At 39.7% G+C, this 26,653-nt stretch overlaps 1 protein-coding gene across 2 annotated transcripts in view; it reads right to left on the reverse strand.

The window, feature by feature from the left end:
• Window positions 1-8,863: 8,863 nt before the first annotated feature.
• Window positions 8,864-26,653, reverse strand: part of SLC17A8 (solute carrier family 17 member 8) — a 44,168-nt gene continuing 26,378 nt past the window's right edge. The window contains exons 4-12 of one of the 2 annotated variants that reach the window (XM_063075963.1): window positions 26,294-26,408; window positions 24,497-24,584; window positions 20,667-20,753; window positions 20,170-20,309; window positions 19,872-20,021; window positions 18,743-18,875; window positions 14,833-14,943; window positions 10,649-10,776; window positions 8,864-9,208 (exon numbers count right to left, since the gene is read on the reverse strand). In XM_063075963.1, the coding sequence (XP_062932033.1) occupies window positions 8,864-9,208; window positions 10,649-10,776; window positions 14,833-14,943; window positions 18,743-18,875; window positions 19,872-20,021; window positions 20,170-20,309; window positions 20,667-20,753; window positions 24,497-24,584; window positions 26,294-26,408 (1,297 nt within the window). The remainder of the gene's footprint in view (window positions 9,209-10,648; window positions 10,777-14,832; window positions 14,944-18,742; window positions 18,876-19,871; window positions 20,022-20,169; window positions 20,310-20,666; window positions 20,754-24,496; window positions 24,585-26,293; window positions 26,409-26,653) is intronic. The other variant, XM_063075964.1, reaches the window with a different exon arrangement.

The raw sequence follows: 26,653 nt of genomic DNA on the forward strand, positions 1-26,653 counted from the left end.
GCAAATAAATTTAACCAGTTACTTACTGGATGATATGTAATATAGAAACGGAACGTCCTGTTAATTTTCCCTTGAAAATATCTCTTACTCCTTATAACACCAAGGTCACGGGTTCGCATCCCCGTACCGGCCAACCACCAATAGAAAAAAAAAGAAAATATATCTTAAAATGAAGTCAAGGGTTTATAATGAAAGATTGCATCACTATTATTTATCACAGTGAAAATTTAGAAACTGCCTAAAACACCTAATGACTGACATCTAAACATCTAGCAGCTGGTCTAAGCACGTAATATGAAATAATACCATCAGTCATTAAAAATCACGTTCTCGTTGGCGAGGCTGTGGAGCAACTGGAACTCATATTCATAAATGGTAGGAAAGTAAATTGGTACAGCCACTGTGGAAAATTGTTTGGTCCTTTATTATAAACTTAAACACACATCTACCCTATGACCCAGAGATTCCAGTCCCAGAAAAATAAAAACATATGTCCACAAAAAGACAAGAATATTTATAGAAACTTTATTCATAATAGACTCCCCTCCCCCAAATAATTGAAACAACCCAAATGGCCATCAACACGAGAATGGATAAACAAATCCTGGTATATCCATACAATGTCATATTACACACCAATAAAAAACAAACTACTGATACACACAATAACATAAACCAATTTTTAAAATACTGAGGGAAAGAAGTAGGATTCAAAAGAATTGACTTTTCTATGATCCATTTACATAAAACCCAAGAACAAGCAAAATCAATTTACGACGATAGTTTGAGAATAGTGGTTACCCCTGGGGAGGGGTTACACAGACGTATGTATACGTAGGTAAAATTAATTAAGCTGTAAAACTAAGGTTTGTGCAATTTACTATATGTAAATTATATTTCAGTGCATTTTTACAAATCATGTTCTCAAAGAATATTTAAAGACACAGGAATTTATTATTTGGCTTAATTGCAAAAAGCAGGATATAAAACTGTATACACAGTATGATCCCAATTTTGTTCAAAAATGCTTACGTGTAGAGAAAAGATGGTAGGTGTGTGTGCCTGAATGTTAAGAGAAATTAAATATGCTGTGGGGTCATTTTTATTCCCTTCAATACATTGTTCTATTTTTTGATACTTTTCTACAAGGAGCATATACAGTACTACATTTTAAAAATATGTGTATATATATATTTTTTTAAGTTTTCTGGAAGTACCCTCTCTTCCCCAAGTCCATTGCCTGAATCCTGCTCTAGGCCCTCATTTCTAACTCGCTGTAATCGCATTTTAACTGACCTCCCAGATGCAAGATTCTATCTAGCCCCATCAGTCTGTTTCTTCTTTGGATATTTCATTTTTGCTTGAAAGTGGAACTCTATTTTTGTCTCAAGCATGCAGTATCTTTTGTTCTCTTTTAAATTCAGGTTTATTTTCTTCCCTGTGGTGTGTGGTTTCCTCCAAGTACCTTTCTTCCTGTTCGTGTTGGTCTCTGTTTTTCACTTGGAAAGTTTCCCGAATGATCCTCGGCTGTCTGTTCATAAGTAAGAGGAAGCCAAGGACAAGCTCACCCTCTCCCGAACACGCTCCATTCAGGGTTGTGTCGTCACCACTACATTGAAACTCCTCTTGTCAAAGTCAACAGTGATCTCCATGTTGCTAAATCCAAAGGTCCGATCTCCGTCCTCATCTTACTTGACCTAATGGGAGATTTGACACAACTGATCATTCTTTCCTACGTGCCATACGTGCTTCATTGGCCACAGGAGGCCACTCTGTCTGGGCGCCACCCCATCCCACGCCCTCTTCACTTTTTGCCTTTCTCCTGCTCATCTCTTCCCTTCTTCCTGATCTGTCTATGATGGAGGCCCCCAGGCCTCCGTCATGTCCTTCTCTACACTGGAATCTTGCTGATCTCATCTGGCCTCGTGGCTTTAAGCACCAACTATGTGATGTGACGATGACTCGCAAGTGTACAGCTCCAGCTCTAAATTCTGCTCTGGATTCCGGGCTGCATTCCACTGCCCACCTGCCACTGCCACTTCCATATCAATAGGCATGTAAAACTCTAAAGTCGAACAAGTCCAAATTTCCTGATTTCTTCCCCCACCAATCCTGATCTTCCCCCACCAATCCTGATCTTCCCCAGTCTTCTGCCTCTCAATAAATGTTCCCTCTTCCTTCAAAATATGTCCAGAATCTGACCACTGTAAGGGACTCGGTGTTCTTTAAAGACCCCCAGCATGTACTCACTTCGGGGCCTTTGTACTTGCTCTTTCTTCTGCCTGGAACACTTTGCCCCAAAATGCTCTTGACTTACTCCCTCACTGCCTTCAGTTCTGTGCTTAAAGCTCACTTCATCCTTGAACACTTGACATGTCACGCGAACCTGCACACTCCTATCCCCCTGGCCCTGTTTTATGCTGGTTCTTAGCACTTACCACTCTCTGACATCCTATGTCTTGGCTGTACTCATCAGCAGCCTTATGTTTTGTATCCACCCTCTAGAATGTAAGCTCCATAAGAGCAGAGACTTATTTTGTTCACCTTTTTCTATCCCTACTGCCTGGAACATTACAAGTGTTCAAAACTTGAGGTGTTTATTACAGGTGCTAAATAATTGTTGAATAAATAAGTGAATGAATGAATGAATAATGGAATTTCTACTCCCCTGGACAATGCTGGGGGTTGAGCCCCCTAGGGAGTGATTGGGCAGGCATCTGTTTTGATGGGGAAAGCCCCAAATATCAAGAGCTGCAAACTCTTTTTCTTAGTGTGAAAATTCCCACCCTCACCCTGTGAATCCTCTGCTCTCCTGCCTGGAGGATATGAGCCTGAGGGCAGCATTTCAGAAACTCAGCCCAAAAACTCAGCTGGGAATTTTCAGTGTTCAGTAGGCAAACTTTTAATTAATTTCCCTGTGTTTAACAAGGCTTATTCATTCATTCATTGACCAAGTGGATATTAAATGCCAGGCACTGTTCTAGGTATCTGAGATCTATCCCTAACCAAAATAGACTAAAATTTCTACTTTTTGGAGCTGATGTTCAGCTCTGATGGGTGTTCTTGAGTCCAAAAGAGTTCCCCCGTCCAGAAAATAACCACCCATCTTCCACTATGTATGGGGAGGAGAAGTTTCTTGGTTGAGCTGGTGGGAAAGAGACTCTGAAATTATCACTGCTTCTTACATGCTAAATCTGGCAACCCTAGCTCTCAGTCAGTTCTCATGTTTTCAGCCAGCCTCCTCCCCCAGCCTGACTCCACTCCCCTCACTCTGTCCTCCAGAGGTACCTGGAGTGGGTGCCTTCAACTTTGCATCTGTCCTGGGTGCAGTAACACAAAACAGCTCCTTTCTTTCTCCACTTGGTTCTGCTGAAGTCGGTTAAGACTCACTCGTCCCCAGTCATCTTCCTAAATGTCATTTTTCTCTTTGTCCTGGCAGGTTTATCTGTGTTTTTTGTTTGTTTGCTTTGGTTTGGGTTGGGTTTTATAATTTAGAAAGCAGATATAAATGCCTATATTTAATCTGCCATGTTTAACAAGCCAACCCGAACACCATCACCAGCATAATCTTCTTCCTTAAACACCACATTAGATTTTGAAGAACATATCTATTGAGCACCTATTCTATGCAAGGCAGGTACTGTGAAGATGGACCGTGTTTGTTGTTTCCATACCTGGGATGCCTGAGAAAAATTCAGCCCACTGGCAAACCTCCACACCCCCAATACGTATCTTACCTATCTGTGTAGTTGGAGAAATAGAGATACAGGGGCCCCTGGTTCTCGCGTCTCGCTCTAGTCCAGCAATTGGTGAGAAGAAGGGTATTACCTGTTTGTCTGTTTTTTCACCTGTCTCTATTCTTGGATCTGGACTAAATTTCTGGGCTCATTCCATCAGTTTGATCATACCTCACTGAAATAACTGAGACCATCTCCTGACTTTGAGAACACCATTATCTGGAATTACTGCCGACCAGGAGAAGCCATGGAGAACAGATTAAAGATTAAAAATTAAGAATATGATTTAATTAAGGTTAGATTAAAATATGAATCTAATCTTAATTAGGCTTAAAGTTAAATTAAGAATTTAAGAATTAAGAATAGGTTAAACTATTAATCTTAATTAAGAATTAAGATTAAAATATGGCCTTTATAGACCTGAGTTTAAGTTCTGTTCTGATATACCATTTATTTATTAATAAATGCTTCAGAATAAATCACTGAACCTTTCTCTTTGGGTGGCCATGAGAATTAAATGAGATCATTTACGGAAAGAGCTTCAGATAAGGCCTGGGACACACTAATTCATAAAGAAAAGTTCAGCTTCCCTGCCTCTTCAATTTAGCTGATGTGGTTACTAACTCAAGTTTGAATAAGGCCAGAATGTGTTCTATTTTAATAAATTGATATCTTTGTGGCCTCTGATCTCTCCTGGAAGGGGCTCACAGCTCCTCCCCGTACAAAGATTTGCTCCCTACAACCTGGTTCAGATCTCCCAGAATGCCACAGAGCACAGTGAGGTCATTTATAATAGTTGGGGTTAGGAGACTACTTCAACGTGCCAAAGTGCATGCTCATAGCCCTGAACCAAGGCTAGAGCTGAGTGGCAGATGTAATCAGTGCTTACTTCCTAGTCCACACTGAAGTTAGGTTTGGGCTACATGTCTCATGTAGGTCAACAGACTGGGACCAGAAGAGATGGTGTCATTTCCAAGTGAGGCAGCGAAAACCCAGGGAGCCTCCTTGTCCCTTCCCCTTTCATGGTAATGTCAGAGTTTATGTGTTCCAAATAGTGAACTACGAGATGGTGAGTGGAGAAAAATAAATCCTGGATACCTGAGTGACTGTTTAGAACCAGCCTCTACTCCAGCCCAACCCCGCCCACACTCAACTTCTAACACAAGAGAGAACCAAGCATTTGCCCTATTAAACCATTGAGATTTGGGGTTTGATTTATTACCACACTATCCCTAGGGAAGTAGATCAGTTTGAGAGAACTTGAGAAGAAAAAATTAAAAGAAATGTCAGCATCCATTAGTGGCAAATGAGGTAATTCAGACCAATCTTCCCTCTAGGAAAGCTGAACAAAACATTTCTATTTTAATTTCACCCAAAAGCATTGGAAAGCCAACATAGTAGTGAAAAGTTAGCAAGCTACCATCTGACCATATGAGAGAAAATGAAAAGCCAGAGAAGCAAGTCTGACATTTGAGGCCACTTTTCTCTGGGTAGCATTTTTTAATTTTGATAAAGCCAGGGTCTGATGACTGAGCAATGTGTTTGATGGCCTGGTATGGGAACAAAATTGGATCCTAGAAAAAACATAGTAGTTTGTGTTGGGACCCTGAAGTGGTATACTCGAGGAGTAAGGGTGAATTGGAAGTCAAAAATCCTTCACACAACCTGTAGCCCAGCTTCACATCATCTGGGCAGCCCAGAATATCTCAGGCCCTGCAACAGGACTAAGGTGATCCCAGGTTGCTAATGTCCTCAGGCTCCTGGAAAAAGCAAACAAAAACCTTCCTGGAGGAAAACATAAGGCATTCTTTTAAGCCTAAAATTATTTCCATAAACAATTTTTCTACAATGTCTGATACAATCAAAGAAAACCAGGCACAGATCCAGATAATTTGAACAAGAACCAGAAAAAACAACAGAAAACAGAAACAGAATCACATGGTCTCCAGATATTGACACCGATCAGCCCTTAAAACAATTAGCTTATGGTGCTCCAGGAAACAAAATACGGGATTAAAAATTTCAGCAGAAAACTGGAAGTATTTTTTAAAAGACATAGCAGAAATGAAACATAAATACATAAATAAATAAAATTCTAGAACTAAAAATGCAATAACTGAAATTAAGAACATGATGGATGAATTTTTATCTGATTAAACCTTGCTGAACAGAAAAATAGAAACTGAAAAATAAGTCAGAAAAAGATATTCAGAGTGACACATAAATAGGCAAAAGCCTGTAAAATACAGACAAGATGGTCAAAGACCTACATACAGCCTAGCATGCATTTAATTGAACTTCTAGAAAGAGAGTAGAGAGAATGCAACAAAAGCAATATCTTAAGACAATGGCTGAGAATTTTCTAAAGGTGATGTAAGACATGGATCTACAAATTGAAAGTTAAATAAACTTCACTGGGAAGACTGAGAAGAAACTCTTTTTTAAATTTTTAAAAATTTTTTTTTGAAGTGCAAGATGACTCTAAGAATTCTAGCTTGAGCAAAAGAGTGATGTGTTTAATTGAGATAAGAAACAGAGAAAGAAGAACAGGATTCATTGGGGTTGGGAGAATGCAGTATAAAATAGAAATAGTAGGTTCCAATTTTTTACCTGCTGAATTTAACATCCAGGCAAGGATAACAAATGAGTCATTTTTTCTTGAATAATAATTATTTTTCTTGTCATATTCAGGAGTCTCCAAAACATTCATTGTTTGGAAAGAACCACTAGACCTTTCTTGTCCCAAGGATGTAGCACCCTCAGGCCCCCTTCCCTTTCTGCTAGAATCTGTGGTTTGCCTCTAAGGGTTGCTCTACAAATAGGTATTTGCAGAAAAACACACAATTACTTGAAAACTGCATCTGTCTGATGTTCAAATGTAATTATCTGTTCAATGCAACCTACACAGAAAAAAACCCATCGCAACAAAATAATGTGTTGTCTAACTTTTAATGCTATGTTTCAGGGCTCCATTTTTAAAAAATACTATTAGGGCAAGTTATGAACAAAATGTGGAATTTCTGCATATGACACCAAAACTTCAAATGATGGAATAAATACAACTCTGTCACAATCTACAATATTACCTAAAGGATTATCATGAGTTTTTAAAATATAGTTATTTGACTTTATTAACACAAGAAAAAAATAAAACATTGGCTACCATAAATTTCAAATTTTTTTTTTACTAAGAAAACAGCACAAATTTTACAATAAGCTCTGTGATTAATGGATGAAAATGACATAGCATGCTTTCTTTTCAACTAAAAATTCTCAAAAAGGTTAATAGATGATAATAATGATGACAGCTATTTATTGGGCACTTTCAACATGCCAGAAACTGTTCTAAGGGACTTATGTGGATTCACTAAGGGACTTACATGGATTCACTCATTAAAGAGTTTTGAATATGATAACATAACATAAATTATGACCTATGATAGCATAAATTATATAACAAATGATATGAAGAATATTATTTAATGGAGAGTCAGGCAATTTTTTTCCCCAAGATTATTCTTTTTAAAAAATACACTACAACTGTGCTGGTACAACTAGGGACTGGAAATATATATGGGAGAAATTAGAAAAACACTTTATAATAATAAACTACAAGTACATCTATAATTTTTTTCCATGATATTATATTTTTCTTCTGAAAGTAAAAATAAAATTTTCAAAACCAATAGCAGGAAAATAATTTTATTTTAAAATAACCCTTTACATGCCAACATTAAATTTTTAAATATATCTACATCGTATCCATGATATTGCCTTATACAATCAAAGATGAATTTTTCAACACTAACTATGGGTCTAGTTGTCCCAGACGTTTTCATTATATTATTTCCTTATATATCTACTGCTATATTGTTCTGGTTCCCTAAATATCGTTCCAAATAGAGTCACTGTGAATACTTCAATTATAATTTTGTACAATTTGATCAAATTTCCTAAATAATCACCAGCATGTAAAGCTAAGACATAAATTTTTTTAAGCCGAATGCTCTTTCAAGAGAATTTTACGTAATAAAATGCATAAGCCTACTTCTCAAATTATTAAGTGTCTTAAAGGTTTATAAGTAATTTAGGACATTAACTACATATTATGGAGGATTGAAATTTAATAGCCAAACCCTTGTTTACTTCTTTTCAGCCATTCTGGCCATTGGGTTCCTGGAAATTTGGCTGTCTTGCTTAGCTTTTTTTTTTTTAACCTATTTAAATTTCTTATATAGTCTGTGACCCTTATTATTTAAAAAAACTATGAATTCACAGAATTATTTGATTCTTTGGATAATATCGGACCCTAAGGGTCTTTGAATCCAGCCCATTGTACAATGTTTGAATCCCCTCTGCTACATCAGTCCAAATGTTTCCCATCCCCCATGGCTGCCAAAATAGGGAATCAGCCATAAGACAACTCATTTCATTTTTGGTTTTCATTAATAAAAATGTCTTCCCTATACTGAACTGAAATCTTCCTCCCTAAACTGCCACCTATTTAGGGCTTCACCAGTCTTAGCACTGGCCCTGGCAGGATGACCTTGGGCAAGTTAATCTCTTTGTATCTTTTAGTTTCCTTAGTTGTAAAATGGGGATAAGAAATGTATGTCATAGGGGATGTGGAGATTGAATAAGAATGTTTACAAAGCACCTGGCACAGCATCGGGCCTCCATGAGCGGTAGCCTTCATTAGGAATGGGAAACCTTCCTCTGTGTGGCTGCCCTCGGTGATGTGGTAGCAACCAGCGCTTACTCCTGTCTAGGCCAAATATCCACATTTCCTTCAGTGTCTCTTTGGACAACATGGTATGGTCTCCCTTATTTTTCTAGTCATTCCTTTCTGAATCAGTTCAGTTCTTTGAGAGAAAGGTCAATTGCCAATCCAAAAAAAAAAAAATTATCAACTATTTTATTAACTGAGAGCAAGCTCTATACCCCTAAGTATCACTGCAAGATAATATTTCTCTTTTCTCTACTGCTTATTAAATCTCCTCTCCTCCCCCTCCTACCTCCAGTGTCCTCATGTCTGGCCCTCTGGCAAGCCAGGCTATGGGAAAGGCAATAGGTATGGGGACTCGCTGGTTCTAAGGTGAGGAGAAGACAGAAGTGCCCCTCAGACATTAGGATGTATCTGAGAAATTTCCCTCTTTGTTCTGGTAGGCTGTGGGCTTGTCCTCATCAAGGGTCTCTCCTCCCTGTCCTCTCTGTTCCTTCTTCTGGACTTCACAATTCTGCGTGGTGGCTCCATACGACGTCTTCTTTCTGGGACTCACAAAAGTCTCATGGCTGAGTTCTGTCTCTTCAGCTAATTCATCATGGTCAATGATGCCACATTTCTCCTCGGAGAGATCCCCTGGGTCAGCCCACTCCTGTTTCTCCCCAGAAGCAAAGACCCCATAGAAGATCACACCACTGTAGTGCACCAGGGCAGCTATGAGGAACACATTCTGCCATTCCTCCCGGGTCTAAACAAGAAAACAAAATGCCAGTTAGTGTTTAACTAAAAACAGAGACTAACAGTATGTTCTGAAGGTCTCCACTGGGACAAAAGCTCCTGCCCACCCCAAAGGCAATGCTGTGCTTCTTGGGAAGACATGTTAGAAGCAGCATCCAGCATCTAAACAGAATTTAGGTACTTAAAAAATGAAAGTTAAGACTACAATGAATATGAAAGTTAGAGACTACAATGAATACACGTTTTTAATTTAGAAAATACATTTTTAAATGAACATGTAAAAATACATGGAGCACCATTGCTCAGATTTTCTAAATATACGAATGGGGTTTCTGCTCGCATAGGAGGCTGAATTAAACTTGCTTTAGGAACCCACCACTTTGAATATCAGTGAACTCCTTGTTTGCCATTGAATACACAACAATACTGGAGCCACTAAAGTGCTCATCCTTGACTACCAAGAGCTTATTTACAATCATATTTTCTGTGTAAAAAAAGTCAATCTAAAAATAATGGCACTTTGTGTTTAAAGTTAGGGGAAGATAGTATCTTAGACTTAATAGTCATGTTACCAATCCTACCATTTCATGAACAGAGAGGGAAAACACAGATCCTCACTATACAATCCTCAAATCCCACCTTCCTTTTCTATCACGAAGTAAGAAAAGTTACCTAACACTTTCTTCTCCAAGAAGCTAGAAGAATTTCTTTAAGTTATATTTATAGCAGGCAATCCAGCTAAGAAAAGATTTGAGTAAAAACCCCACGGTCTCAAAAAATTATTTGCAGAAAGAAGCATCCTGAAACCTTTTCAGTGACAGAGATTAAGTCCTGTGGCCTGCAGCTGGACTCTAGGTGGATGCTGGGATCCTCCTCCACCACTCACCCAAGTCTAAACACAGACCCAGGTCTGTACACAGGTGCAATAACAACTGAGTGCCACACCCTTGCAAGTTCTAAGAAAGGATCATTAATGTTTTTTTTTAGTTTCTTCTTAACATGGAAGTAACAGCACAAATATTTTTATACTGGAACACGCTAAGCGGTAGATGGAAATAGGCTATAAAGTTTAATCAGAATTATAAAACAATCTCATTTATCCTGAGTGGATTGCCTCAGTTTCTTCTTTGTGTCTCTAAGCAGTCTCTACAGCTCTCACCCTTCTCCCCCAAACTTTTACTTCTCGGTTGAGAAAACACAGAACCAAACAACAAGTAGGCCTGGTGCCATCAATAAACAGTGATTTTTTTAAAAGGGGGAGGGGGAGGAGCAGTAAGGAAGGAAGTTGGGGAGGGATGGAGAGAGAGGGAAAAGAAAAGAAGTTCAACTGACTCGGTTAAGGTCAAGGACACACACATTTACAGGCTGGGGTAGGGCCTTGAGATCTCAAGTCTGTGCAGTGCTTCAGTCCTCTGATACTGTAACCCACAGCCACGAAGGACACCATTACCTTGTGCTTGGTCATTGCACCAACGATGAGGGGACAGACCATTCCAGACAGAGTTCCCACTCCATTGGAGATCCCCATGAGAATGCTGGCATAGCGGGGTGCAATGTCCAGGTGGTTGACATTAAAACCTGCAATGAAGCCAAAACCTCATAATCGGAGTCAAAAACAGAATTCCAACTACACTTTGGAAAATACTTAGTTTCCCCAACTCTCATCAATCTATTTGGTTTCCTCTAGTATATCACTAATGGATACTCTACTGAGAAGACCGGGTCCAGGATTGTCAAGAAGTATCTGTGCACAGCAGGAAAATGTGCTGGGATTGATGAGCGATGTCTACCATGGGCTCCCAAAGGGGAGCATTAAGGCACATATGCCTTGAGGGTTTGGAACTCCTAAATACAGTGTTTGGGGCAGTGCAGAAAAGCCTAAGGCCTGAATCACATTTATTCAGACTAAGCAATCAAACCATGTAGATCCAAACCAAATCCTTACCTGTGACTCACTCCTACAAGGCCACCATAGATAAGCCTGCCTAGTAGCCACATGCCATGATGGAAAGGGTGCTTTGTTATAATAAATACTTACACAAACATTAGCAGAACCCTCCGTAATTTACAAAAAATTTTCATGCAATGCTTGTTTGGGAGTCTGTAAATGAAGATTCGAATCTTATTTCCACCATGTAAGCAGTGATTTGGGGGCCTTTGTTTCCTCATCTCCAAAATGGGGATAATATTACTACTTCCTTCATAAAAAGGCTGTGATATGAGACTCAGGGGAAATTGTATGTGAGAGCCCTTGGCGAACAGCTAAGCTATACTAACTACCACTACTACTACCATGGCTGCTGCTGCTACTACTGCTAAGCATCTCCCTCTTTTTGAGGTCTTCTATCAGAAGATAATGCTGCTGGGAATAGTAAAATAATAACTGGTCACCAACACCTCACCGTGAATCTGTTCATCAGGAGAGCACTGAATGAAGGGAGAGGGGTGAAGGCAGGGGAAGGTCAAGGCTATGTAAGAGGAGGCTTAAGGCACCGAAAACCAACCTTGCCTTTACTGTCCAAGGGTGCATTTTACAGTCAGACAGACCTCAGTTCTGGCAGCTTCATTGAAATGCAAACCTGGACTAAGAATTCAAACTTCCTGAACTTCAGTTTCTTCATCTATAAGCTGAAATAATCATGCTTATAAAATTGTATTGTACAGGTGAAAACCAACATGTATGCTCAGATGGGTGGGTAGCTACCTTTCTTATTCACCACTGTCTTCTGAGAACTAACAAAGTGTCTGGAAGGCAGGAGTCACTCAATAGTTGTTTAACCACCAATCTGAGCTATTGAAATGACAGCAAGCACTCATAGGTTTAGCTGATTCATATTTTTGTTTTCCTTTACTTTGCTTTTTAATTCTCTGTGCAAAGAACCTGGAAATAGGATTTAAGAATAATTTTTTTAATAATCTGGCACATCAGTTGGGTTTTTTTTTCCTACCTCCATTCAGGGAGAATTTTTGAGAAAGCCTTTTTTGCATAAACATACCTTCTCTTTCAGATCAAAGTGCCAGACAATCAGAATATAAAACAGCTGCAAGATTAATTACTCTTACTGTTGATTTAAATGAGATAAACACTTTATTAGAAAACCCAAAGATAAGAAGCAATTAATATGATTGTAGAGTATTATGTTCTGATACAAAGCCTAGGCATCTGCGTTCAACTGAAGATAATGTGAGAAAAGCCATTTAGGTTTCTAGCTGCACAATCCTGGCATTCAAAGAAAAAACCACTGAGAAACTGAGATATCGATAGGTTTTTGTAGCAGATGGAAAAACACTGCACACAATCAGAGAGAGTCTGTCTTTTGTACATAGAACATTTCCCAAAACAGGCACTTATCCCTTTCATCTTTCTACCCTCACCTATCTCAGGTCTCTTGTCTATAACCAGCTCCTAGATCATGCCAGACAGTCTTCCCTAGCATTCTTGTTTATTCCTTATAAAGCTGGCAGACAGCAGATCCTGAGGAATTATCACCCCCATGGCCACAGTGCCTCCCATAGCGTCATTGTTGGTTCAGACAAGACCTTTGTTCCAATCCCAGCACTTAACTGGGCAAGTTAAGTCATGCCTCAGTTTCCTCACCAGTAAAATGGACATAGCAGTACCCTTTTTATCAGGTTGCAGTGGGGGTTGAATGAGATCATGTTTAAAAAGTGGTAAATGTGGAGTAAGTTCTTAAGAAAAGAAGGCAGCTACTATGATTTGCAGTATTGGGTTTTTCTCTTTCTGATTGTGACTTACCAGGAAATCCAGGGGAAAGGGAGCAATATCAACCTGAACATTTCAGTATCTCTGGGGACAGGATATGAATCTCTCTTGCATCACAGAGTTATCAAGGGAATATGTCCCTCAACATCCTACTGGAAGTGAGTCATGACTGCTCTATCCTTACTACTCAAAGTATGGACCACAGTGTCACTAGGGAGCTTCTTAGAAATGCAGAGTCTCAGGCCCTGCTCTTGACTTACTAAATCAGAATCTGCATTCTGCAAGATCCTAGGGTGATTTTTATGCACGCGAAAGTTAGAGAAGCACTGGGCTGCAGTGCATAATCACAGAACAATAATAGTGAATACTTACCAATTTTGTTGTGCATTTGGCACTGTACTAAGGGCTTCACATGCTTTATTTCTACTAGAATGCAAACTTTATGAAGGCAGAATCTTTCATTAGTTCACTGCAATATCCCCAGTACCAAGAACAATGCCCAGCTACTGGGAAGCACGAGTGAATGCATGAATTATCTCAGTTCATCCTCCCAATAACCCTGTGAGGTTGCTGTTACATCTCTCCAATCTCTGGATGAGGAAACTGAGACTTCCAAGTTTAAATATTTTATCAAATTTTTTTATTTTATAAATAGTAAGTAGTAAAGAGGGGCCTCACACCTAGGTCTATGCACCTCCAAACCCAAGTTCTTAGCTGCAAGCTACTTTTAAAGGCTCTATTTATTTTGATAGGTACATCAAGCCCCTGTCTTAGGGGGCTTAGACCAAAGCCTCCATATTTTTTTGTTTTGGAACATTATCATTCTTTATTAATATTTATTCTTAATTGATATTTAGGGCAGCCTGGAAAAATGGAAAAAGCACAGGATGGAGCCAGGCAGAACTACTCTTTCATCCTTCCTTTGCCACCAACTGTGTGACATTAGAAAAGTACACAATTTTTCTGCACTTTAGGTAAATATCAGTAAAATAGTGAAAAAATAGTAAAATAGTGATATTACTACTTGCTTCACAATGTTGTAAGGTAGATGCAATATATGTTAAGTGTTCTGCATGTTTCAAATTTTATTATTACAATATGTTTTAAAAATAGAAAAACAATTTTAATTTTTCAACCAGTTTTGCATAGATAGGAAGCTTCTGAAGTCTACCAGAAGTCCATGATATGACTGCACTCAGGCCTCTCACATACAGTAGACTGGTTTCTGCTCCTGTAAAATAGGGATCCTGACAGCACTGATACCGCTAGGGTCATTGTGAGAATGACAGGGCTTCACAGAAGGCGCTGAACAGTTCCCAGCATAGCAATAGTGCTTGATTGACATTAGCTCACGTCTTCATTGCTATGACTCCTACCAGCTCTACCCTGTTTGGAAAGTCACTTCACCTCTCTGGACCTGCATTTTCTTGTTTGGAAAATGAAGGCAATGGAGTAGACAAGATCTAAAGAAACTTTCCACTCTAAAAAACTTCCTGTCAAATGACATCATGATTTGAGCTAACATTAGCAGTTCTCCAGCAGAAGGTGAGGATTGAAAAAGTCACAAGAACCTCTCTTAGGTAGGGTGACCTGGCACTGAAGTGTGGAAGTCCACTTCACCCAGGACACATGCTTGTGCCTCTGCTCATACCTCAGAGGGTCACCTGCACTTTGTGTCTTTTCCCATGACAGAGTAAGTAGGGACAATTCCATCTTGCATGGGCTCCTAAGACCAGTCCTCAGCAATTTTTCCAAGTCACTCCAGCTAGATGACATTCTCTAGGTACTGGCCCTGCTCTTTGGGAATGGCCTGGCTACTAAAGAAAGGTGCTGCCATGTCCTTGTCCTTCCTTCCTCCCGAGACTTGCTCAATCTGTAGACAAGATATGGAAACCCAAAGGACACTTTACCTGAAATAGCAAAGCCACTAAATCCTACAGCAAGCACCAGAAAGGAGATAGCCACCCCTTTGGTATGGGAAAAGCCAACCACCAGGAGTAAGGTTGCCTCCATGCCAAAACCTGCAAATGAAAACAGTGGGGAAGAAAAAAATGTCACTTTCATGTCAGTTATCCCAAGTTCATTAATTTATCAAATATGAATTAATCTATATTAATCTATATTTCCACAGACCTAACTTTTTAGTATATATATTCTGGCTCAGTGCTTACAATATTACCCAGGTGTTTCATGACTACACGACTCTGCTAATATTACGTGAGTGTTTTGTGAACTTTCTAATGTTATCCTTGTGCCCCTTGAACACCAAATGGTCCCAGCAGATTCCACTGATGATTCCGGGATGAGGGATGTTAACTATTAGTAGCTTTGTGTGTAGTTGTCCTTGCCATTACTAAATACTAAAACTCTCCCATATATTATCAATAATTCCTTTGACTACATAAGTTATGGCCTCTCACATAAAAATGAAATGGCACCATCTAATATTTATTGCCAGGAGAGACCAGAAATCTGTAGTGAATATCTGAAACAAAAAGCAGCATCTTAATGCTTACAAAGCACAAGTCAAAATTCTTCCCTTTCAGAAGTTCACCAAGTTCTTAGGCATTTTTTTTTTTTTAAATCCTGAGATATTTACACAGAAAACACAGCAGGACAAAAGTACTTTCTGTTTCTTTCATTCAAAAGGCGTGAGTCTGGCACAATAAAAAAGGATGAGGAAATTATGAAGTTCCTTCTCACCAAAAAAAAAAAAAGAAAGAAAGAAAAACAAAAGCCAGTTCAGCCAACAGCAGACAGAAGATGATATAAATACCATTTGCAAGTACTGAATATAAAGTGCCCTAGAAGGGGGAGACGGTTAATGGTACTTCATTCTGGAGACTGCTGATTCCAGACATCACACAGTTGTCCCACAGTTACCTTGAAGGCATCATGCTCAAATCATCTCTGTTCCCGTTTTTTACTCCTAAACAAATAAAGCAAACGGCCACCACCATGTTCTTCTAGTATATTCTTCATGAAAATACTAATTATCCTGATTTGTGCATCACATATTGCACACAGGTTTGGATCTTCAACGCTGCACCCCACAGATGTGTACAAGCAATTATGTTTCAGTTAAGAAAACTATATACAAACATGTGACATTGTTGTGTAGTTAGGAAACTTCTCCTTCTCTAAATTCATCTTCTATCCACGTGTTTAGAACTCAGACTTTAGAGTCAGACAGGCATGGGTTCAGATTCCACCTCAAAACCGCTAATCGAGTAGCCTTGGACGAGTTACTCCACCATGAAGTGGCAAACGAAGGATGAAGGAGCGGTTCTGTCCGGCTCCAATGCGTGCTCTTCCATCACCTCAGGCTGCTCTAAATATCAAATAGAATGGCAATGTTCCAGAACAAAAAAATATGGAACCTTTGGTCTAACCTCCCTAAGATAGAAGCTTGGTGTATCTATTCACCTCTTAGATTCCTTGTCCAGGAAAAAATGGAGAGAATGCTGCACCCTTGTAGGGCATTAGAAGATTAAATGAAATTGGATATATAAGGTGTTGAGCACGGCACATGAAGACAGCCCGACAAATGGTAGCCAGAAGTCCAATGCAGAAACTTCAGAATCGTCTTGGACCTCTACTTCTTTCTCAGCTCTCACATACAATTCTGTAGGGTTAGCCTAAGAAAAACCTGTCAAATCTGACCTCTGCTTTCCCCTTCTCTGCCCCGGTCTTGGCCCTGGGCCCCATCACATCTCCCCTGGACAACTTCAATAGCCTCCTTGATGGTCTTCCCGTCTCTTCCTCCTGTGATCCATTCTCTACACCATTTTCTTTCTAAACCACACATCTGTTAGTTGGTACTTTGCTTAAAACTTTTGTCAAGGGTTACATGTCATTAGTATAGTGTTATCTAATAGTTCCACCTGCTGTTTCAGTTTCATCTTCTGCCAGTCCTCACCCCTCTGCTCATGGCCCTCATCCTGTACAGCTTTCTACATTGTGGACATACAGTTCTCTTAGTGGTTTCCTTGTTGGGTTTTTTTTGTTTTTTTGTTTTTGGCAACTGGCCGGTACACGGATCAAACCCTGGACCTTGTTGTTCTCAGCATCACACTGTAATCAGTTGAGTTAACCAGCCCAGCCAGCCCCTCTTAGCAGTTTCCTAACCACACAACTATGTCACATGTCCATATGCATTTTTTTTTTAACTGAAACATAATTGCTTGTACACATCTGTGGGGTACAGAGTCCAATGTCCATACCTGTGTCCAATATGTGATGCACAAATCAGGATAATTAGTATATTCAGCATTATACAGTGTATGTCTGCATGTATTTTCACATGCTGTTCCTTCGCCTGGGAAAATTTCCTCCCACCACCTCTCTTTTTCTGGAGAAATCTTGCTATACTTTAAAGTCCATTTCAAATATCACTTCCTCTAAAAAGCTTCTCTGACAACCCTATTCCCAGCCTCCACCAGTGAAGCGGACATCTGCTTCTTCTGCTTACTTATTTTATAGAACTTTTCAACATCGCTTTGTGATTTTTCATTTGTGTTGCTGCCTCTCCCACAAAACTGTATTTTTAGCACAGAGTCTGGCTAGCATGTAGTGGGCACTTAATAAATAATGCCTAATTAATTAACCCAAAGGAAAGAAAATGGGACCCTGAACCTAGATAATTAGGTTGAAATACAAGCTAAAGGACTTATTGCAGATCTTGGTTTAGTTACTTGTTTTTCTGAACCCATTTCTTCAAAATTCCCATAGAGAGGGGCAAGCATTAAGAATTGTTTCAAATGGACATCTAAAGAGAATGCAACGAAATTAGGGAATCAGTAGTACTTTTGAAACTGTGGGCTTTATACTGCTGCTACTTGTTCTTAGTTTTATTTCAACGTTTTAAATTACACATAGGAAAAAAGTGCTTGTGTTTTATATACTAACTGTGTGTGTTTTGGGAGTGGCCTGTCTTAAATAACAAGACATCTGGCTGAAAATTCTCTTATTTTAACATTCTCAACCAAGGTTGTACCTTTCTTAAGTCCGCAAAAGAATTAGAATGAATTAGAATAAAGAAATCATGTGAAGAATAAAACTTACAAATGATACATCAGTTCTTCTGTAAGAAAAAAATGATCTTGGCCAAATAGTAGATTGCCAAAATTTAGAAAAAGCATTTAAGAATCTAATCTCCTAACTTCCACTTGGTCTTTGCACGCTCAAAACTTAAAGCGGGAACTAGACAAACCAGGGAAGAGGATGGTGTTTGTGTATTGTGCGTGTATGCGTGCATGTGTGTCGTGTACACCCCATGCACAAGCAGAGGGTGGGAGGATAAAAGACTATTCAGAGAAAATACTTTTCTTCTATTTCTTACCAAAATATATGTATATAATTACTGTGCACAAATACTGATAGTCAACTCTGTACCCATAAATGTGTATAAATAAAAATTTCAAAAATATGTATGTAGATGTAGAAAGGGAAGAAGAAGAAAAGGAATAAAGCAAACAATAAATGTGGAAAGGATAAACAATAATCAGACGTGTAACCGGATATGTGATATTTTGTTATTTTGGCTCAAGAGTAGATGAGAGAAGCATTTTTGCAGTTGCAGGTATGCCCCGATTTATCAGCCACCAACTAAGTTGTCCTAGCTCAGGTTGCACAAGTAGCAGCTGGATGACCACAAAGCAGCAGTGTGATAGACGACACTCGAGAATCTGCTGGGGCATGGACTTAGGGGCCTTTCACATCCATTCCAATGTCTAGACATCACCTCTTACATATGCTCTGCAGCTCTGTTTACTCTGATTCTGCAAAAGCTGCTTGAGCCAGCTATGAAATCCACAGTACCTCCACAGTTCATGATTTTTCTGACAGCAGTTGTGGTCAAAATTTTTCTGCTTCTTAAATAATCAGCCAATTGTCCTCCAACAGGCACAACAATTGTCATTACCATGTGTGGGACTGCTGACAAGAGACCCACCTGGAAGGAAGAGAAACAACAAGCAGGTTGTTGCTACTTCTGAGAGACCCACCCCCACTCTACAATCCTACCAAACCACCAGATTTAAGCATCTAATTACGTGGGATCCAGGCCTGAATTTCATAATAAATAATGAAAGAGTGAATGATTTTAGTGCCTTATCTCTTAAATGATGTCTTAAGTAAGCAATGAATGTGTGAATGATTTTAGACCTATCATCCCCTTTACCTGATTGGAAGCTCCATGAGGGCAGAGATGACTTTTATTCATCACAGAGGCTCCAACAGCCAGTGTAGGGCCTGGCACATGGTTGGCAAAGCACTCAGCACAGAGTGCTCACTGGTGGCAGCCACCGTTATGTGACTATGGTAGCTTTTCCGTGGTCACTTCTGACAGCACCTGTAGCTATGCAGACATCTACCTCTGCTAGGCTGGCATTCTTTCCCTTGTAGGAAGGAGGTTTAATTCTTTTATGATGATGGTTGTGTTTCAGCATACAAACCCTTCCTCATGAAACACAGACAACCTGATGACAATGGCTGGGTACACTGAAAGGGTTCTATCTAAACCATCACAAGCAATGCTTGTTACTGCTCTATCCACCATTGCAGAGAGAGGCACAGTCCGCAAAATGAGCTTTGAGGCACTTACTACTGCTCACTGAGTAGTTTATAGGGAAAAAAAATTTACACCCTCAATATTTTTATCCTTGCCTAATATGCAGTCCTTGAGTTAGCTTCAAAAACACTTTGGGATTGGGTAGAACATAAACCTTTAAAAGTAGCTTAATATAGCTATGATCTTCATGAAAAAGAAATTAAATAGCTATGTATACCAGGCATGGAATGAATAACTTGTCTGACCTTCAGGCTCTGAGGTGTCATAGAACTGTTATGAATTATGACCAGCAATTTAATTATTTTATCATACAAAGATATTCTTGGTAGAATCAAGAGATCGATCTAAAGTTAATATTTGAAGCATCTATGTCTTTACCTTACTTATTGCAAATCCAAAGACCTCTTCAAAATAAGCGGGCTGACTTATTAAGAGCAAATAAAAGGTCCAGCTTCTGCAAAAGTTTGCCACAATAATTGCATAAACCGGCAATGATGTAAAAAATCTCTTCCATGGTGTATTAAATTTCTAGAGAGTAAAAATACCATGAGATTTTTAGTGAAAATACTAATACCTTTTTTACAGAAGAAGACAATGCAATCACTAAGAGAAATACTCAAAAAGAAGAGGCAAGTCTCCATGTGTACTTATACTTACAGATGTACTTCATACGTACATTTAGACTAACCAAGTTGGCTCCTTCTCCTATACTTGTCTCTATATAGGTCCTCTCCTCATTGGATATTGTTGGGTGAGCTGCTGGGCACTCATAGGCCTGCAACAGCCAAAACATGTACCAAATAATCCCAAACATACCTGCAGTTAAAAAACAAGAGGCTTGTTGATATGGTCTCATTTTCTCTCATCTCTTATTTTTTCAGTTTTTCAAATATTCCCTAATAGCAATATGTTCAGCCAGAGGAAAGTATTTTGTTGATTTTCATGTTGTTGTTAACTGGTTTTTAAAGACAGATAATATTCTGCTTGTTTAAAAAAAAAGTCAACTTTATTATAAACAGTAAATGAATCACAGGTAGACATGTATCCTATTTATCCAATAAACTTGTCTTAGTAATCTCTATTTTTACATAACAAACTTTTAGCCAAAACTTTATACAGTATAATTCCATCTCTGTGAGTCACTGTGTGAACTCAGGAAGTCAAATCACTCACCATAAATATAAAAGATGGAGGACCATCCAATGTACTGCACCAAGACCCCAGCCAGAGGCATGGCAACCACGGCCCCCGCATAGGAGCCTGGAACAAGAAAAAATGGAAAGAAATTGACCCATAGTCATGCAAGCCTATTCAACCCATTCAGAGTTCATGTGCTCAAAATGAGCAGGAGTCAGACTGCTTCCATGCAGGGAGACAGACAAGCTTCCAGTGTGCCTTAAATCAGAGCTTCCTGGAGAGGAAGGTCACCAAGGTGCCCTTTAACTTCATCAAGGGACCATACAGGGATTAGGTAGAGATTGCTCAGGTGCTATGATTGGGAATAACATCAGAGAACTGAATCAGGAGATGAGAAAAATCTAAGGGAAATTTTAAAAATTCAACAAGGCACAATATTTGCTGAAGATTATAAACAAAGAACACATGGAATCTGACTTTTGGAGCTCTCAGTTTGGAGGTTCTCATCTAGGTCTTTAAAGGCAGGACTGAACTGTCAAAAGGATTATGCCTTTTATAGTTTTGATAAAAAAAAAAACTTGGAAAATGTTAAATTCTGGGATGGCAGTAGGGCTGCTCTCTCCATCTACCTCCTGAATGGGTGCGTTTTTTAGTTTATTTCTTACTCTGTAGATCCTTAACCTTGTCAATACTCACCTGTGTGCGCATGTTTATCTCGTCTAGACAAGATAATGAAGGCTAGAAGCAGTGACCTAGCCTCCACTATCTCCTGCAGCTCCAGGATATCTGGTAGGGCTCCCAATAAATATTAACTGAATTGAAAAGCTACTATCTGAAATTCCTCTTGAGCCATCAATTGAAAAAAAAAAATTCTTGCTTCAGAAAAAGTAAGCAGAGTAAGAAAAGTCTGTATCTCAGAATCCAATGCTAAGGAAGACCTTCAAGAAATGGGAGTCTGGGGATCTTCCACAGAAATAGATTAAATTACATCTTTCCAAGCTGAACCTGATCAAGGCCCAACCCCGGATCTGGAATCTGAATATCATGACACCTGAGGAAGTCGAGAGGTTCATTCCCCTCAGATATAAGATGGGACTGAAATATGTGTCTCGTGGGTTGTTTTGAGGGTAAAATGAACTATACATGTGCAGATGCTTTGTAAGCTATACAAGGCTACACAAATGCCAGCTATGACGGCTATTATCATGTACAGAATGAAAATGCACTTTTTTAAAAAACTTCGGAATTCATCAAACCCATAAGGCAAGCATTTTAGGGCATATGTCCAGAAAGAGCTGCAGGTCTAACTCTGTTGCTGGTGTACAGAAGGTGGTTTTCTTCCCCAGTCCAAATACCCTGGGAGTGGGGCTGGGGGATCTGATTTAGGTGATGCGAATGAATGCCTGGGACAGGGAGGCGTAGGGAATAACCTCCAACAAGTAAGATGCACTGAGTGCTTTCTGTGCACCGAGTACTGTGCTAAGTATTCTGTACCCCCAAAATTTCCTTAGCCCTCTTTCAACCAACGTTATCCCCATTTTGCAAGAAGAAAATAAAGCTGTGGGAGGGAAAGTAAATTGTCCGAAGTCACACAGGTGTAAGTGACAGGTCTGTGGGACTCCAGAGTCCTTACTCTTATTTAATAATTCAGTCCTGCATCCTTCACTAAAGAATGCCCAATAATTCTTTGTAGTAAGTATTCTTTCATTGGGAAAACTTTACAACTTGACCTAAAACTGTCCCTCTCCCCTGTCCATCAGAAAAACTCTTCCTCATCCTTTCAGATGTGGCTCCAGTGTCATATCCTATCACCCACAGCCCCTTGAGCATACCCCAATAGGGCACGCAGCCCTTAGTGTGGCTGTCCCCACCGCTCCCAGGCTGCCCTGGGGAGCAGGCTGTACCTCGGTCCCTTTGTATGCTCACCACGGAGGACACATGAGGCCCCCAAATGTCATTAAATGTCATGGGGAGGGGGGAGTAGCAGAATTAGGGTGGGAAACAGTCTCCAGTTTTGTCCTCACTAGCTGTGAGAATTTAAATCATTTTTCTCCCCCGAGCCTAAGTTTCCTCTACTATAAAATGATGGGGTGTGACTAGAGGTTTTCTAGAGTCTCCTCCAACTCCAATATCTTTTGAGATTAAGAATTGATTAGCCCTCAGCCTGGGTTTCCTTCTAAAGACATTTTCCCTTGGCTGTTCTTTGAAACCAAGGCCACACCCTAGCTAGAAAATGCAATAAGGCCTATGACTTTTGTTCAGGTAACCTTCCTTGATAGTCAAACCATTTTTTAAAATCAGCCCTTTTAGGGCTATAAAGACACACTAAGAATCGGGAGTGGCTGCGAGTCATTCCTGTTTTGCTGGCAAATCAAAATGAAAGGCCTTACAAATAAGTAGTCCAAAGAAAATGAGGTCAAGGATCTAACAGTGCATAAGGTCAGCTGTGGCAGAGGGTTGCACCCTTCTCGGCTTGGTGTAAGCTCAGGGGTGGGGGTGGAATACTCTTGAACTGCAAGCAGGAGGTCAGAGGCTTCGGAGGGCAAGAGAGGCTAAAGACGTAATGACATCTCAGCTGCGCATGCAATTCCAAACTAGGCAGAAAACAGGCATATTGGTGAATATTTCACACCAAATTTTATGAAATATTATTATTATTATTTAAAGGAGATAAAGGAAGGGCAAAGGAAGAGATAAATACAAACATTCATAGAAGTAAAGAGGAAGGTTATTTCTCCCCTTACCAAAGTACAAATTAGCTTGTCTTAGAAAAGGCATGCTAAGCTTGAAAACTCAGACAGACCTAAGTTCCAATTCTAACTGCCTGGGCCAGTTAGAATTTTGTGGCCTAAGGCATTTTGTCTTCATGGGCCCCTCCCCCCATAAAGTATATTTTAAGATATTTGCAACTGTTGATTGGTAACTATGTAAACTCTTCAGAACTCTAATTTCTCCCAGCAATACATAGAGGGGCCAGTCCCAAAAGGACGGCTTAGAGTGAGGAAAGTGAAGTTTGGAGACCAGGAAAATAAAGTCACATCACTACTTGGGGGCCACTAATTTGCTTTCAGTTAAGATGGGTGGTCTCCTTTTCATTTTTATCTGTAATAAAATGGCAAAATTTAATTTAAATGTCTCTATGATAATGTGAAGTATAGTGTGCAGTAAAGAAAGGTCCAGATCAAGAATCAGGTGGTCTCGCTCCAGTTCCGCAGTTTAGTATCTGTGTGACCTTGGGCAAGTCACTGAACTTTAGTATCAGTGTAAAAAGAAGGGGAGTGACGAACCTGATGATGCCATCTCTTCCACTTCTGATGTCATCAAACGTCATTTGTTGGCTAATCCAACAATCACCTCCAACCCCTTCTCTCTTCCCCTTCTCTACTAAAAAGTCTGGAAAAGCCAGATACTCGCTTTCCTAGCCTCCTCTGCAGTTAGTAAAGCATGTGACACAATTAGGGCCAAGGAAATTTAAGTGGAAACCTGCTAGGGGGCTTTGGGAAAGCTTTGGCTTTCCTAGCGAAAGGGACAGATGGAACTAGCACAAGAGTGAAAAGCTGTCACTCTGAGGACAGCAGAGCAGAAAGTCAGAACATGACCAACACCTGAAGCACTCACCTTTGGAATTCTGTTATGCAAAAAAAAAAAAAAAAAAAATAGACTCTTTTTAAGGTCATTAGTAGGGTTTTCAGTTACTTAAAGCCAATAAGCATGCTTAAATGAAATGTGTTCTGATTCTGTAACAACTCTTCTTTTTTTCTTTGGCATTTGGCCAGTATGCGAATCCAAGCTCCTGACCTCGCTGTCATCACCACCACCTCTACCGAGGGAGCCAGCTGGCCAGCCCCTGGTTCTAGTAAGCTTACCACAAAAAGAAGTCGTGGCCAGCCGGCTTCTCTCCAAAGGCGGTGCCCACTTACTCCACATCCCATGGCAGGCTGGGTAGGTCACTCCCTGGCAGAGGGGTGGAAATAGATTTGATTTGAGTCCAGTTTCTGTCTGTGTTTAAAACATGAATGGTGCTTCTTCATACAAGCTACAACATAAAAGCCCAATTGATAGATGCTGCTATAGCTTGAATGTTTGTGTCCCCCACCAAATTCATATGTTGAAACCTAAGCCTCGATGTGACGGTATTTGGAGATGGGCCCTTAGGAGATGATTAGGCTATAAGAGTGGAGCCCTTCCACCATGTGAAGAAAGACAGAAGACGGCCATGTACGAACCTGGGAAGCAGGCCCTCACCAGATACTGAACCTGCTGGCACCTTGATTTTGGACTTCCCAGCCTCTAGGACTGGGAGAAATAAATTTCTGTTATTTATAAGCTACCCCGTTTAGGGTATGCTGATATAGAAGTCCGAGCGGATTAAGACAGACACTAAAAAGCATGATTCAGCTATTTTGACTCATGGCACAGATGCTGAAATTCAAATATAATTCAAATGTAAGCATGGTGGGGAGCAGAAAAGGAGGTCTTTATATGTATATTTCATATTATTGTAGAAAAATCATTGTAGGAAGGGACTTCCACAATTGGTTGGTCTATTCCCTCACTTCAAGATAAAGAAACTGAGGCTCAGAACCATAAAGTGACTTGGTCTTCGTGGCTGCTAATATCACATTCTTTCCGCCATATCAGTATTTCCTAACTGTGGTATATGTCCCTCTAGTGGGACTGGAGTTGGATTTGAAGTGCTATAACAACCTACATTCTTAATTATAATTGTTATGTATATATTCTAATAAGCTTTAGGAAAAAGTGTAACCAGTACATGAAACCCATGATTTCAAAGATATTGTTGCTTAGAATAAGGGTTTTTTGTTTGGTATTTGTTTAAGTGGGTTGATCTAGGGAAAAATGATGGGCAAGTAATAGTACAGGTTGGATGTGGGTATAACGAAGGGGTGAAGGGCAGAGGTGAACAGCTGAGTTTGGGAAACGTTCCTCTCCATCAGGGGTTGGCAAACTATGGCCCAACTTGGCCCCCCATCTGTTTTGTACAGCCTGCAAGCTAAGAAAATTTCTTACATTTTTAAGTGAGTGGTGAAAAAAAAATCAAAAGAAAAAAATATTTCATGGTACATAAAAATCATATAAAATTCAAATTTCAGTGTCCAAAAAGTTGTATTGGAACATAGCCATGCTCACTTGTTTCCGTACTGTCTATGGCTGCTTTTGCACTACAACTGCATTGTTGAGTAGTTGCAACAGAGACCCAAAATACTGGGCCTGCAAAGCCCAAAATATTTACCTTCCAACTCTCTATCGTGCTGCCTCCTTCACTGAGTTAACTGTCCACATCAGACTACACCCTTGGAAATTCACAGATTTATTAATAAATCCATATAAAGTGCTTTAGTGGAAAGAGCCTTTCCTGTGGGAACTGACTTCGGTTTCATCATCTATTAAAATGAAGGAAGTTGGATTAGATTATCTTGAACATCATTATGGAAGGGTCCTTTACTGAGTATAAATTTGGACTCACACAAGGCATTTTAATTAAAATATTCATAGTTGTAAACATAACCGGAGAGCTGAGATAGCAGGACAAGGCAGAAAATAGGAAAACTGAATAAGGGGGGTTTTCTTCAGAAACTGAATTATCTAAAGGACCATGCTGTCCCTAGCAATATGGAAACTGTGAGGAAAGTATCTCCTACCTCCACTAGACCTTGCAAAATTCTGACACACATGACACATCCGTAATGCACTCTGGCTGCAGAAGGAATGAACATGTTCAGAGTTGATGTTAAGAAGATGGCAGCTCCAAAGACCCTGAGGGACCAAAGCACTTCGTTACTGGGCAGCTCACTGATGGACGTGACACTTCAGTTAAACATCAGAAACAAACTTAATTGTTCACGAAAGATCACTATGAAGATTAATAGAAATTAATTCCAAGACATAGATGTTGTGGTAGGATCCGGTGTGCACCAAACTAGACTCTTGGGCTGCTTTGATCCCCAAGCTCCAGTCCCTGGACCAATTATGAACACATTTTTGGCAGCACAGGGAAATCC

This window comes from Cynocephalus volans, chromosome 12 (genome assembly GCF_027409185.1).
Source record: "Cynocephalus volans isolate mCynVol1 chromosome 12, mCynVol1.pri, whole genome shotgun sequence".
Taxonomy (NCBI): domain Eukaryota; kingdom Metazoa; phylum Chordata; class Mammalia; order Dermoptera; family Cynocephalidae; genus Cynocephalus; species Cynocephalus volans.